The sequence below is a fragment of the Arvicanthis niloticus genome, chromosome 8 (assembly GCF_011762505.2).
Source record: "Arvicanthis niloticus isolate mArvNil1 chromosome 8, mArvNil1.pat.X, whole genome shotgun sequence".
Taxonomy (NCBI): Eukaryota; Metazoa; Chordata; class Mammalia; order Rodentia; family Muridae; genus Arvicanthis; species Arvicanthis niloticus.
The window spans coordinates 71,493,411-71,509,254 of NC_047665.1; the positions used below are offsets into that span (position 1 = coordinate 71,493,411).

General features: G+C 44.5%; 1 protein-coding gene across 3 annotated transcripts in view; it reads right to left on the reverse strand.

The window, feature by feature from the left end:
• Positions 1-10,703, reverse strand: part of Arhgap21 (Rho GTPase activating protein 21) — a 122,328-nt gene extending 111,625 nt beyond the window's left edge. Inside the window, exons 1-2 of one of the 3 annotated variants that reach the window (XM_034509890.2) lie at positions 10,566-10,703; positions 9,366-9,760 (exon numbers count right to left, since the gene is read on the reverse strand). In XM_034509890.2, the coding sequence (XP_034365781.1) occupies positions 9,366-9,446 (81 nt within the window). In that variant the 5' untranslated portion in view covers positions 9,447-9,760; positions 10,566-10,703. Of the gene's footprint in view, positions 1-3,900; positions 3,953-9,365; positions 9,761-10,565 lie in introns of those variants that run through there. The other 2 variants (XM_076939594.1, XM_076939596.1) reach the window with 2 other exon arrangements.
• Between the last annotated feature and the right edge of the window lie 5,141 nt (positions 10,704-15,844).

The window sequence follows — 15,844 nt, forward strand, 5'->3', positions numbered from 1 at the left end:
CATCACCGCCCAGCAACGATCTCAGTCTTGAACAGTCAGTGTATGGCCACTTCAAACTTCTTGGAAAGGTCCGTGAATGTGAATGTGGGTTCTGCTGTTCTCAAATTTGGGTGATGAGTGGGATATCACAAAATCCAGTCAGGAGTTAATGGTTCCATGTGACTTCCAGGGATTCCCAATCATTACACTAATGATCAGAGTAGAAACCTGTAGTTCACAAAGTTACTCAAATGACCCCCAACTTGCCTGACTCAAGATCCTGCCCAGGCAGTGGTCACCACTAGAATGAACACTCCTGAAGGGCCCTTCCACCTCTGCTGAAAAACTTTAACTTCTGTTCATTTCTATCTTGAATAGACCTATCTACCCGAGACCACCTAGTTCTACCTTCACAGACAGAGAAAGTGAATCTTCTGTTAGTTCTACTTACAGACTGTGAAATTCCCTTTGGCCTGTACTCTTTAAGGTTTCTTCTCCTACATATACAATATGGATACGATCCATTCATAAAACCTATGAACAAAGACATATGCCTGTGATATACTATGAAATAACTTTTTAAAATACAGTACAAATATGAAATTAAAAAAAAAAATGAAACAGCAAAAATTTTTGTTTCTGGGGCTGGTGAGACAGCTCAGAGCTTAAGAGCACTGACTGCTCTTCCAGAGGTCCTGAGTTTAATTCCCAGCAACCACATGGTGGCTCTCAACCATCTGTAATAGGGATCTAATGCACTCTTCTGGTGTATCTGAAGACGGTGACAATGTACTCACATATATAAAATTAATAAATCATTAAAAAAAATTCTCATCATGATCCACTATATTTCACTAAACCAATGTTTTGGCTCATGCACCATACTGGAAACAGTCCTGTAAGAAAGGACAAGCACTGTGGTAGAGAGCTTTGTGGGAGGTGGTGGATCTCACAGAAGTCCACTAACTCCATGTCTGCTTTCTGCCTTTGTCTCCTTACTGGGTTTCTGTCCCTTCAAAGACTGAAGAAGAAGCTGGAATACCAAGGAGGAAGACTGGGGACATGAGTGCAGCCCTTAACTTTAGCAGTCCTCAAGTGTACACCTGGGGACAATTCTGAGCTATTTTCCTGTCTCTGTTTTGCTCTGTTTCAAATCTGAGAAACATGAATGAATGAGCAAATGAATGAATGAATGATGACTGAAGTAAAAAGCAATTTCCTAAAAGCTTTATAATAAAGGCCTGACTTTAACATGAGTGCCCCGAGCATTTCCTTCCCTCACCTCACACACTGATCCCTAGTATTTCCAGAAGCCAGGACTCAGAGCCCAGAAAAACAAGCAGGCCTCGCTGATCCAACTCTCCCAGATTACCTTCTATACAGACCCCTATATACCAGAAGACACTAGCATAGCCAAACACCTTACCTGAAGACCAAGACCATACTAGTTAAATGATATCCAGAAAAAAAAACTCTACCTGTACTAGCCCCATCTGATATCTCACAATCACCACGTTATGAAGAATTTAAGTCCTTGGGGCTGGAGAGATGGCTCAGTAGTTAAGAGCACTCGCTGTCCGTAAGGTCCTGAGTTCACTTCCTAGCACCCATATGACAGCTCAACTGTCTGATGCTGTCTACTGCTGTGCAGATATGCAGTCAAAGTACCTATATACATTAAATACATAAATAAGTCTTTTTCAAAAATAAAAGTTTAGTCCTAAGTCCTCATAAACTATGTTAAGGATAAATGCAGTAGAAAAAAAAAACCACCAGGAAGTCAAGAGACCATGTGCTCACTGGGTTATAAGAAGGACAGAGCATACCTGGCACTGCTCACAGCTATGCCAGATGTCCATCCAGGGCTGAGATAAGCAGCAGAGCAAAAGGCAGAAAGTAACCAAGCCAGAATCCAAACATACCCAACATCAAACAGAAGGCCAGAGAACAGCCAGCCACTGAGCAAGGTAAATAAAAGTCTTTAACTTAGCCTTTTTAATAGTAACAGACAACAGTTTGCTCTGGTCTATGTTCCCAAAGATAGATAAGTATTCAGAAACACCATGTTTAAATTTAAAATCTAGTCTTTTACTCCTAATGTGAGAGAACAGAATTTTTTACATTAACTAGAAAACAAAAAAACTTCTACCATGTCAAGTTTCAATACAGTATATCCATTTGTCTTTCAGGTTCTTAAAACATTTGTAATGTGCGTGTGTGGTGTGCAGGTGTGGGTGCACACATGATGTGCACAATCAGAGATGAGAGAACAACTCTAGAGAATCCGCTCTCTCCCTCCACCATGCCTTATAGGGTTGGAGCTCAGGCTGCCAGGGTTCCACGGCAAGTGCCTGTAACCCAGAGCCATCTCTCAGGCCCACTCTCAGGTTACTTTAGAAGCATAAAATGCTGTCTTCCATTACTCCATTGTGAAATAAACTATTTTTTTATAATACTCAAGCTTGATGAGACAATGACACTTTAAACTACAAAATTATTTTCATGAAAGTAAATGCAAAACCAGGGGTTTTGCATGAAATATGTATAAAACACACCTCTGCGTATATTTATGAAGGTGTTCCCAGAAAACTTTAATTAAGGAAGGACTGACTGTGGGTATCACCACTCTATGAGCTAGAGTCCTGGAGAGAACCAGAGGCAAGCTGGGCAGCAGCAGCCATCACTTTCTGTTCCTGAGTACAGATGCATGTGACCAGCACCTTCTGTTCTCTGCACAATGCCTTCCCTGCCATAATGCACCATATCCTGGTAAACCCCAAGCCAAAATAAACCTGTCCCTCCTGAGGCTACCTCATGACAGGTGTTTTGTCACAGAAACTATAAAAGTTACTTGGACAAAGTCTTACTACCCCAAAGACTACACAGACAACTATTTATAATAGTTTCACACATTTAATTCCATAAGGTCGATTAAAAGTAGATAAATACTAGGACAGTCTTTAAATACAATAACCTTTCATTTTAGTAATCTAATCACATCAACCAGAAAGAAAAAACAAATGCCTACCATATGGTCCTTCTGTAAGAGAAAATAGCTGCATTCAATAACAGCATCTGTGCATCTATCAACACTAGCACTGGCCATCCTTAAATCAGCAAGCATACTGTTAATATAAGAAGATGACAAGGCTCTTCATAGCACAGAGAACAAAAGAAAGAGTATTACCTTTGTGGTAGATTACCTGACCCATAGTAGCTCAAATTAAAACCATGAAATCAAAGTACAACAGACTTTGAGATATGTTAAAAGAAATGAATGCTAAAGAACACTAATTATTCACAGAGAAATTTTCTTTGTTGGTGGCTCTTATCTAGTGAAGGGTCTGGCTTCATGCATCCCCACCCAGATTCACTCGATGCCCTGAATGATACGCGCTTCTGCTACTGCACTATTTACTCTCAGTCCTGCCAGGCTTTGCCTTCAGTCCTAATGTTCTACAGAGAGATTTTGGCAGAGTGGTATTCTAGCTTTGCATCCATGTATATGGAGAAAGAAACACTTAAAATTAAGTAATAGTGTTATAGTATATCATAAATAGTTAGACTCAATCCTAGGACTTCCCAGAACAAAGCATATGCCTCTGAAAGGCTGCTCATGTATTGCTTTGAATATAGATTTGCTAGAAACCAGAATTTCACAAGACTTACTTTAAAACTCAGTAAACAGCAGTTTGGGATTAAAAAGGATAAAAAAAAATTAGCATTTCTATAATCGCATCAAAATTAACTGCTGTTAAGTCTGTCTAGTTGTTATGTTAAAAAATATAAAGTAAGTATCCTATGGTAGACAATCCTTTCACTAAAGAAACATTGTTACTGCAGACACACTGCTTTTTTCCTTTAAAGTGCTAGGGCTCAAACCCAGCCCCTAGCATGCACATCTCACCCTGGGTGTATTACCTTTCTTTCAGTAAGCCTTCTGTATCCACCACTCTAATTACCATTCCTCTAGTCTGAGAGCAAACCCAATAGTGAAAATTGTTTCCTTCATTTGTACCACATATTGTCCTGGTTACTGTTACCTGGTAACCAACTTCCCAAAGGTAAGAAAGATACAAAAGAAAATAATGACTCAAACATCGCAGCACAGATCCTGGTGGAAATGGAACTGGAGGTGCGAGAGGCCTCCTGAAGAACACAGAGCACTTCCTCCTCCCAGGTCAACACGGTACTTACACATTACACGCCTAAGAACAAACTCAGTGACACTGTGGGATTTCTCTCATCTTTATTCACGTAAGAAATATAGTATGACACAAAGAGCACTTGAATGAAACAGTCAAACTCGGAACATTTATATTCTACATTCCCTATCTGCACCACCACCACCACCACCACCCCCAAAAAAAAAAAAAAAAAAAAAACAGTAAAATCATCTAGCTAAGCTGGTCTGCTGGAGATGGGAGATGCTGGGAAGGAAGAGTGGGCAGCCAGGTGCAGGAATGGCACCGTGCACTAAGCAGGGTGAGTGGCAATGTGTCACTCAGAAGGTGGCCTGTAAACACAAACTGGAGACAAGAGTGAGCCATGAAGAGACCAGGAAGAGCACTGTACAAGGGGCCAGCAGGTGGGAGGCTGGTGGCTGCCAGGCTTGGTCTGTGTGCAGAGCAGCAAAAGTCTGGGATAGGCAGTACAGAATGAGAAGAGTAACAGGAAGTGAGGGCAGGAAGGTGAAAGGGAAAAGCCCTGAAGGTCACTGAAAGAACTCTGCCCTGTAACTTTTAAGGAAATGAAAGGCCATTAAAGGAATTTGAGTGAAGGAATGACATGATTTGATTCATAAACAGTCTGCTCTGCTTACAACAGGGAGAGCACACTAGCAGAGCAAGCTAAGAAATCAGTCAAGCAAATATGCATGTCATGTATGAGCTAAAAAGAGACACCGATCATTCCAGAGCCTGCAGAGCAGGGCTGCTACTGCTTGTGACGAGCATGCCCAGAGAGAGCAAATGGGGAAGGTGAGCAGCAGGAGGCAGAGATCAGCAGGTAGCTGTGGAGTTGCCTGCTTACTTCCAAGGGCAGATGGAGTCTACATACCCAGGTTAATAGGATGTGAGCATCTGAATTCAAGACATAAAAGGAAGCCTGACATGGTAGCATGTGTGCCTGCACTGGCCTGGCGAGGCTGGGGTAGGAAGATGGTGCATTCAAGACCACACTGGCTCTACAGTGAGATCTTGTTGCAAAAACAACAGAGAAAAGTAGACTTCCTAGCATATTCCAGAAATTGTGAGGTGGGATGAGGAAGGTCATAAGTTAAAGGTCACCCACAGCTCCATATCCAGTCTGGGGCAACCCTGGATCAAAACCATGGAACTTAGGAGGGGAAGAGGTTCAAACTAATCTTGAGATGTACACAGTAAGAAAGCTGAAGAAATCCCACAGGCAGTGAGCGTATAAGGATGAAGTAGAGCAATGAAGATAATGATAGTGTACCAGATCTCAGTGAACAGTCACTGAAATGGAAAGCCCTTCCACGGTATCCATTCATCTGTTCAACAAACACTGAGCATTTATTATGTGTCAGACACTGTGGAAATAAACATGTTCTGTGCTCTTATGGAGGTTGCAGTCCAAAGAAGGCAGAGATGGCCAGAGCTGTAAGCACTTGTTCCCAATAAAGTACAGTGTGTTTTGGACTAATGCACTAGGGGCAAGTAATCAGCCTTGGAGAGCCAGGGCAGACTTCCCTAGGAATCACACAGGAGAAAAGCCTGGAGGGCTAAGTGAAAATCAGAGTCAGGGAGAAGGTTGTCTGCAAGGTGAACTCAGAGACACCTGTGAGGAGGTGAAGTCCAGCAGGCTTCACCTGCCCACAGTCCCACAAATCCAATTATAGAAGCACAGAAAGGAGAAAAGGGGTGAGAAAGGAGAAGGTGGCCAGACTACTGAACTCACTGAAGACTGAGCTCTGGAAGGACACATGGACAAGCTGAGCTACCAGGAAGACAGCAACCCAAACTCAGGTAGGGGCCTGAAATCTGCAATGAAGACTTGACAACTTCAGGTAATCAAGAATAACCACCTACTTCTTAACAGGTATACAGGTATACAGGCAGTGGCGCTGCTCATAAGAGAGCTGGCCGCAGACAGACCGGTTGGTGGCAGAACAGATCTGGAAAGAGTGCACTGCCTGTGGGACATTCTCAAGCACCACTGAGTGCTAAACACAGAACCTATGTAGGTCTAGAAGGCAACCACAGACTCTGGGATAGTTAGAGACTGGGTATCTACTATAGATAAATTAAAGTCATAGGAAAATATAAACTAGAACCTAGGAGGAACCTAGTGGATAAAGGAACAGAAAGAGATTGGCTCTGGCTTAATCCAATATGAAATGAGCAGACAGTAAAAGAACCCTATTTAAAAAAAAAAAACAGACAGACAAAAGAAAAAAAAAACACCCTTAGCGCTTATAGTATTCTATTAATCAACGAGCAAAAGACACAGACTGAACTAATGAGATTAAGAATAACAGTTAAGTTGTTAATAGAACTGTTAAAATTTTCACTATTGTAGACTACTGGGGGCTACAGACTAAAAGGTGCGATCAGTGTTTTAAATGGGCAGAAATAAAAAAAAAATCAGTGAAACTGATTTCTGGTTAAAACAAACAAATAAACAACGATAACAAGCTAAGCCCTGAAGCCTAAAACTAATAAGAGGAATGATCTTATCACAGAATATTTAAAGCAGTCTATGTTAAACAAAATAGCAAGCCAATGTTACTCAGACAGACACACAGACATACACACACCATTGTTCAGAGTGACTAAAACCATTACTGAAAAGCACGTCTTTAAAGCCCACCCAGTGGCTCCTGCCTATAATCCTAGCACTTGGAAGGTTGATACAGGATAACTGCTATGAGGTTAAGACCAGCTTGGTCTACACAGCAGGCCTATGGGGAGGGAAGGACAGGGAATGACATTTAGATGTATAGAGTAAGTTTGTCTGAACACAATCTGACTGTCCTGACTGTATAATACCAAGACACTTTCTCAATTAACATAATTCTTTAAGTTATTGAAGGCTATCAGGTTATTGAAGGTTATCTTCTTTTTGGTCTTCCAATATAGTCCTGAGAAAAGATGCCTAAATTAATACACTTATCAACATAAGTGGATAATTTAACAGAAACATGAAATCTTCGTCTTGAGCAAAGCAACTGACCTTATCCACAGAACACAAAATGAGCTAATTAAATAAGGCATGAAAGAAATGCCAATTCAATTACTAAACTGGTTTCCTTGGTCTCACAAAGTTGGGCATTTTGGTCAATTGACAAACAGCATTAAAACCAAGACCTATGCATTTGTTTCCTAATTAGTTAAGAATATACATCAATATATTATTCAGACGCACTAAGGAATATAGCTACTGTTTCTTCTTTTTGTTCCCTTTCTTAACTATCAAATAACAGTATTACAGAATACAGTACTTCCAATAAAACTAAAAACAAACTAAGTGTTCAATAACAAATACTTACCAAACCCAACTATGGCAACTCCCTTTCTAGTGTTCAGAAATAGTCACAATCTGTTCCCAGCATCAGAAAGAAACCCACATCACAGCGAACCAAAGGCACTAATATCACTGTTTCCCCCCACTTCCCACCTGCCAGTTTGCAAATGTTTTCTGAAGCATAAAGAATCTAAGACTAATCTTTAAAAAGCCAAAACATATTAATTTAATACCAAATCCAAGTACTCTTTAAATGAACAAAATACAGACAATATTGGTTTTTCACTCCTAACTAGAAACAATAGCCACACAAGCAAAATGCCCAAATGAAATGCCACATTTCACAGCCTTAAAATATATATATATACATATATACACTGACACTATCAATAAAACCAGTATGCAACTAGCTGGAAGTACACTGTTTTCTAGACAAGTACAAGATGTGTCTACATTCTTGGTTTGAGAGTAACCCTTAAACAACAACAACACACACACACATTATCAAATAAACGTTAGTTCTTACAAACACAAAGCAAGCAGCATGCTAATTAAAGTGTTCACAAGACAATGACAAATCAGGCTTTAGGACCACAGCATATATTATTATGTAACTACAATACCCATTAAGCAATCACCAGGTTGTAGGTAGGTCTTCCAAAAGGCGTCATTATGGTTTACTGTGATCAGAGGATTGTGGTGTCAGACTTAATCACGCTTTACCTCCAAGCAGGTGTTTACTGATACCAAAAAGTAGAGAACTAATTCTAGCTATAAACCTGAGGCTCTGTCCAATAAACTGTAGCAACACACAAAAAAGCCCCCTCCACCTAAACTTTCTATCCCCAAATGAAGTAAACTGAGAAGCATTGTCTGCATATTTTATAGACCAAAATTTAATTGACTAAATGTCGGAAGACAATTAAGAGAAAATTTACAACAGAGGAAAAGAAATCGTGAGCTCATGAGGGCTCACTGGAGATGCTGCTCTTGCCATCATTGTCATCTCAATAAAGACACGTCTCAATAACAATGATCAGCACCTTTAACGAGCAAATTCCACAAACTACAAAACAAAGTAAACACGACAGAACCATCATAGACGTCATGCACCAGCTCCAATACAAGGAGAATAAGAGAAGACAGTAGACTGAGTGATGCCATACGTGAATAGGTAGATTTCTACAAATTCTGTTCAGGTGGCTCAAAAAAAAAAATTTTTTTTTTACAAGCCCTAAGTAAATTCTTCCCAGACAGCCGCTCTCTGCACTTCAGTGAGAGCCACCTGCCACCCAAGCAGCCCACAGAACTGTGCAGCGGTGTAAGGGCCAACTGAGCATAAATAAAAGAACAGTAAAGCCAGAAGATTTCCAGGAGGTTGGAATTTCAACACCACAGGCGTTTTCCAAGACTGAGTCTAACTTGTCCACGGGAAGGCTTCGATTCCCACCCAAAGCTGCTATCGGCACCACTAGGAACCAGGATCCCCTCCCATCAGAGTCGAAAACATCGGATTCCAGGTGCACCAAAAGCGTACCAGCTGCCCTCGCCACTGAGGATGTAACACACACAAGAGTTACATAAAGCCACCCCCAAGCAGATCAATGTCCAAAACACTGGAGGAAAAATGGATGCTGGACATTACTATTCTCAGGCTTCTCAGCCAGACATGGAAGAATGCCCCCGCTCAGAAGGGTAACCAAGACTCTGGCATGTAAGGCAGAGACTTTTCCCTGCTAATTAATCGCTAAAGTCCCTAGAAGCAAAAGTAGGCCAGGATTCACCTCCCTCATGGTCACCTGGGGCGCTGCCACCAAGCAGCTGACAGACTCAGTGGCAGAAGACCCCATACTCTTTAGGCTGCTCACAGACATAAGCCACCGCCCAGCTAGCTGGCTTACCTCACAGGCAGAGGCGGCTCCACAGGCCTTGAGTTTGTCACCATCTCCCTCAGGCAGACCAGTCCAATGTGTGGCCATCATTTCATTTCAAATTGTAAAGGGGCAAATCCTTTGGAGTCCACATTGGAGAGGTGCACCACACACCAAACGGAAAGCAATTCCACAGCAGGTTCTGAGGCGATGCAGGCTAAGGACTGGTCAAAAAACGACTTGCGGGAAGCCCCTTCAAATACCCTGTTCAACAGACTTAGCCCTCTTCATTTCTTCAGACTTAAAGTTCAGGGGCGACAGGTTTTCTTGGCAGGTCGGGTGGAGGCCAAGTGCAGAGAGAAGAGGTCCACTTCCAGGCGGTGTTACTCCGAGGCCAGAGAAAAATCAGCTTTCGGAGATCCTTCCTGGAACAGGGAGAAGTTAATGAAGGACATGAACTTTCCCCAGGCGCCGATCTTTAGCCTTGCCACAAGCCCAGAACAAGTTCCCCTTCTCCCACAATTCGAAGAAATTACTCAGTCTACGAAGGTGAACCCTGCAAAGAAAACCATCTCCTCATGCAATAATGTTTTTAAAAGAAGGAAAACGCCTGAAGTTCGGGAAGAGAAAGAGAGATCGAGACCTCAGAACTGCCCCGGTGGCTGTGTCAAACACGCCCGGCTGCTATGAATCCTTCAGGAAAAGGAAAAAAAAAAAAAAAAAAAAAAAAAAATCCCGGTTCAAGTGCTGCATTTCCTGGGCAACGCCGAGGCGGTGTGCGCATTCTGCAGCACCCGGATACCTACTCTTAAGCGAAGTTTTCTCCGCACCGGGTTAGACTCGCAGAAGCCCTCCAACTCCCCAACAAACAAACAAAAAGCCAGCTCGGACCGGGGCGGGCGTGGGCTCGGCGGCGTCTGCGGCGGCGGCCGCCCGGGCCGCGGGTGACTCCGGCCGGCCGTGGCAGCCTGCCCTGCGCCCCGGCCCGCGCCCCCGAGGAGGCGGCTGTTTTCCTTGGCCCGCGGCTGGGATGGGTGGGGAGGCGTGCGGCCGCGGGTGGGACGCGGCGTCGCTCCCGCTCCGGCTCCCGGGCATGCTTTGGGAGAGCCGCGGCCCCGGCAACTCTCAGCTCGCGGCTGCGGCCCCCTACCCCCGACCCCGGCCGGGGCTCCGGCTCTAGCTAGCCCTGCCCGGTGGCCACCTGAGGCAGAGGGGAAACCACCCACCTACCACTATTTCCTCCGCCCCTTCCTGAGGCGGGTCGCCGGCGCGGGCTCCCGGGAAGCGCGGCCCGGGCGCGTGCGGGAAGCAAGGGCTCCGCTCGGCGGCTCGGCCCGCGGCGGGGAGCGCTAGGCCGCGGCTCGGTTAATATTCATGAGGCGCCGCCCCTCCTCCGCGGCCCGCCGGACCCCGGCGCCCGCTGCTCGCCTTTGTGCCCCGGCCTCTCTCGCGGCGCACACGCGGGCGCGGCCTCCGCGGGCCCGCGCCTCAGCCTCGGGCGGTGAGACGAGCGGCCACGCAACGGAGAACGCGGGCTAGAGGTCGGCTCCTAGGCAGCGCCAAGACCTGCCCCGGCCGGCCCCGGGCTCTGGGCGCCGCGGGAGGGCGTGGGGCGGGGCGGCGGCCGCCGGACTCTCCCCTCGCCTGGCCGGGCCGGCCGGGGCCCCACGCTCCCGCGCCCGCGATCGCCGAGCGCGAGACTGGCCGAGCCGGCGGGCGCGCGGGCTGATTCCCGGGGGCGGACTGCTCGCGCCTTCCTTCTGGATCCACCTCCTCCCACCCCACCTCTTTCCCCTCCCCTCCCGGGGGACGCTCGGGGGCGAGGAGTTTTCGGTCTGCAGTCACCCAGCCCCGGGAGCCAAGCTAGAGGAGGAAGAGGAGCCGGGGATAAGGGTGGTGTTCGCTAGGGGCCCCGCCACCTGAACACCCGCTAGCCCTCTCGTCCCGGCTCCCCGACACCGGGCACACAACTCCGGCCGCTTCCTTAGCGCCGCTCTAAGCGCAGGCACAGCCCTGCAGCTGTCTGCGGGACAGGTCTTGGGGAACGGTGGCCCCTTTTCTGCAGCGGGTGGGGCGAGAAGCTACGGGATGTGGGGCTTCCAGATAAGGGAGTGTCCCCGCCCGCCACACTGCAAGGTAGCTTCCTGCGGTAAGCAGGGACCGGGTGGTGGCGACTACGTGTCGTTGAGATTTGGGGGTTGGGGGGGTATTTTTTTTTCAACCTGAAGGGCTACTGAGCGATTAGGCGCGGGTAGCGGAACCGAGCGGCGGTGGCTGTGCTTTCCCCACGCTCCCGTCACTGTGGCTCAGCCGCCAGTCCCGCGGCAGCCGCTCCACACCCCACTCCCAGCCTGGGCTCAGACCCGAACGCCTGGCTCCGCCCTGTTGTGCCTCATAACATCTCCCGCTGCAAACCGCCCAATCCGGTAACGCTGCGAGAGTATGCGAGCCAATCAGGGCCTATGGGCTCAAGTCTTCTGCCCCGCCCCTCTGCCGCCCCTTCCCATCCCCACCCCATGTCGGGAGGTGGCTCACCAGCTCTGATCCCCAGAGGAGCCTCTGGCTGTGGCAGTGGTGCTTGGCACCTCTTCACCCCCCGTCTTTTCCCCATCTTATGGACATACCCCCTCCAGGTCTCTGTCCTGCTGATGCTGTTGATGGTCATTTCGATCCTCACTTCGGCAGGGGACTGACAGCTTTTGTGTCTGATCTACTGTCACCACCATTCTGAGAGAACAAAACAAAAACCAAGACGCTGTGGGACGCGCTACCTTTTTCATCTTGGCTACAATTACCTTCTAAAGACTCCTCCCCCTTTCCACACCCATCGCCTAGGGTCCTGTTTCTTGTGGAGGTTTTCAAAAGAGCACTCAGGAGCTGGTAAAGAACCTGAACCTTAGTTTATTTATAGTTCCTTACAGTGAAAGAGGCCAGACAGAGTTTACAACCAAATCCAGACAGAATTTACCACCAAATCTTGACATTTAGAGGAGAGAAATTAACTAGATCATTTTTTCAGTAGCCATGAAATATGTAAGGTGTAACTGCCCCTAACCAAGTTAACCAGTAACCAAGGGTGATAAATAATAAATAAATGAAAATAGAGCCTACTACTCTGATTTACTGAGTAGCAGCGTGCTGTTCTATAGCGGATCTAGTTATACCCTGCCATTGGGTAAAGCAGCAAAAACTGAACAGAAATATAACATTCAAGTGGTTTGTCGCTAGTGGGCTTAGAGAATAAGAAGGACAGGCAAAAGCTCACATCCACTGCTTACAGATGCAAATGTGCGTGCGCGGCATAACTGAGTGCCTAACAGCTGGGGGTATCTACAAGGTTTTGATCTTTACAAATGTTGGTTTGGGGAAAAGGAAGCCTTTTGGTACTAGACAATAAAAAGTTGACCGTGAAAGGAAATAAAAATCATGAAGTTACAGGTAAGTAACAAAATCTACAGATGCAACATTTCAGTCAAAGGAAGTACCATGTGAGAACCAAGACTCTATCCAGGGCCTGGAGAGAGAGATGGCTCAGCAGTTAAAAGAATTCCTAGTACCCACCCCAGCTGGCCAGCCACCTGAAATGCCAGCTCCAGGAATCCCACACTACCTCTGGTTTCTGAGGGCACTTGTACTTACTGCACATAACCACACACATACAATTAAAAATAAAGTCTTTAAAATACTATATCTTCCTCATTTTTCATGTAATGGAACAAATTTTTACATGTGTGTAAGTGCTAGAGCTAATCGGGAACAATGGCAACCAACATCTCTTCCGTTCTGTCTCCTGGTGGGTACTACTCTCAGAGTCTCATGTAAATCTTAATGAGACTGCAATGTAGAGGTAGAAGTCAAGCCCAGACTTCTGGTTCCAGAATCCATTTTATATATGAATATATAGAGAGTATATATAGAGTATATATATATGTGTGTGTGTGTGTGTATGTATATATATAGAGAGAGTGCATATATATATGTGTGTGTGTGTGTGTGTATATAAATATATATATATATATATATATATATATATGGAGAGAAAGAGAGAATAGAGTTTATTCAGGGCATGGGGAGAGGAGTTAAGAGGGTAGTAGAGGCAGAGAGAGAGAGAGAGAGAGAGAGAGAGAGAGCGCCAGCCAGAATCCATTCTTTTATATACAGCTACCTCAAACATCCTTCTCAATTATAATAACCATATTAGCTAACATTTAACTTACTATGTGCCTATAGACTTGTGGTCTATAAGTAAGAATTTAATCCTATTCCTAGGACAGATATGATCATAGCGTCCCAAAATAAATCATGGGAATGCTTCTCATAACTTTATGAGTTACATGTATGTCTTATGTACAAGCATTCTGTGAATGGAGAAGACTATATGACTAGGATTTGGGAAATATGCTTCTGGCCTGCTCACTAGACTATGAATGTAACAGTACGTTTCTTATTTTGTTGGGCTGTGAACATCAGGCGAAATCACAACTATATAGGGACTCTGAAAATATAAATAAAGTATCAAATTCTTGTGTATTAACTGTTAAACTATTAGGTTGCTATGAAGCAAGACTTTGTCTTGTTTCCTCAACAGAACTTTACTCTTTCACTGACACTTACTAGGAACACATTGGCAGTGAAAAGTTAGGTCTATTCCTGTCTGAAGATATGAGCAATAGTAATCTTTGAATAAGTGACTCATCTCCCATTTAGATTCCTTCTGTGTAGACCAAAGGGCACAGGCACTCTCTGATCATCTGGAAAGTGACAACCAACAGCCAGTCACTCACCGCCCCACAGACTAATAGAGTAAGGGGTGCAAGATGCCAGGCCTTGGATTCTCAGCTGCCCATCCTGGTGTTTCACTCATTAACACCTCCACCAGAGGGAGGGCAAGCGAAAGGAAAATGGGCCAAGCACTCAATCATGTGGCTACCCTTAAAAGCTCTCCTAAGAGACTTGGTGAAACAACATTTAGGGGCCATGGTAACTGAGCAAACCCTGGACTGAACTCTGGGCTTCATGGACTTCATGACTGATATCTGGACTCTTGTTTATCCCAAGTCTTGGATCAGTGATAACCAACAGGAACTCTAACTCTGTTTACTTGAAAGGCCGATCTTTTATCTTTTCCTCCCCAGAGCATGTCGAACGTGTGATTTCCTATCATCTAACTTGAAATAAATAGATCACTAGATGAACAAATACAAGGCCAACTCATAAGCCATAATTGTTGCACTGTGAGCAAGACATTAAAAAAAAATGGCAACTAGAATATCCTCAAAATGTAAATTTTGGCTTTGAGGATGGCATAATAATACTGTTTGGCAAACCATTATCAGGGGAAAATGTCACGGCTAGAAATAGAACCACAGTGGCCAGGCCTGGTCTGGTCTGAGGTCATTCTGTGACAATCTATGGCTGATTTCTATTCTGAATATAGAAGCTGGCAAGTCTAAGAGGCACAAGTGTTTGCCAGAGAATTCCACAAGTGAAATTTGTAATTCAGTATGAAGCATTTGCAAAATTATGTGTCTGAGATATTTGACACCAAATGCCATTAGAGGAACCACATTTTTTTTTAAAATAGGAAAACACTGTGTGCTTTATTTCTTATTCATATAATTTCAAAAAGGATATGATACCTCCTAACATTTGGGGGGGAAAAAAAAACACTTTCATGTTAAATTGAATAGTTACAGAAAACTTACATGGCATTTAACTATAGTAATCAAGAGACAGTGATTCTCCGAAGCAAGGAAATTCTAGGACCCTTCATCAAAACCCTTTAAAATAAATATTGTAAATTATTTACTAATTTAGCATTCTGCAATTAGTAATTATATTACTTCTTATTTAAGGTAATCTAGTTTTTAGCATTAATTAATTTCTGAACTTGAAAATAACAGTCTTTAGTTTCTTATATATAGTAACCAGCGAAGTGTTACTAATTTTGAATAATTTTCTTGCTCTTAGCCTATCTTTCCCCAATTCTATAATAGAACACTAGTATTTATTTTGAAGCTTTAACTCAGACTCCCATAATACCTGCCATATCTTTGGCCCACACAAATCAGTACTTAATTAATCAACAAATAAATAATCAAGGTGGTGTTATGATTTTAATTATTTGAGGTTCTAAAATTCAAACCTATGGCCTCATACACATTAGGTGTCTTAATCAGGATTTCTATTCCCGCACAAACATCATGACCAAGAAGCAAGTTGGGGAGGAAAGGGTTTATTCAGCTTACACTTCCACATTGCTGTTCATCACCAAAGGAAGTCAGAACTGGAACTCAAGCATGTCAGGAAGCAGGAGCTGATGCAGAGGCCATGGAGGGATGTGCTACTGGTTTGCTTTCCCTGGCTTGCTCAGCTTGCTTTCTTATAGAACCCAAGACTACCAACCCAGGGATGGCATCACCCACAATGGGCCCTCCTACCCTTGATCACTAATTGAGAAAAAGCCTTACAGCTGGATCTCATGGAGGCTTTTCCTCAAGGGAAGCTCT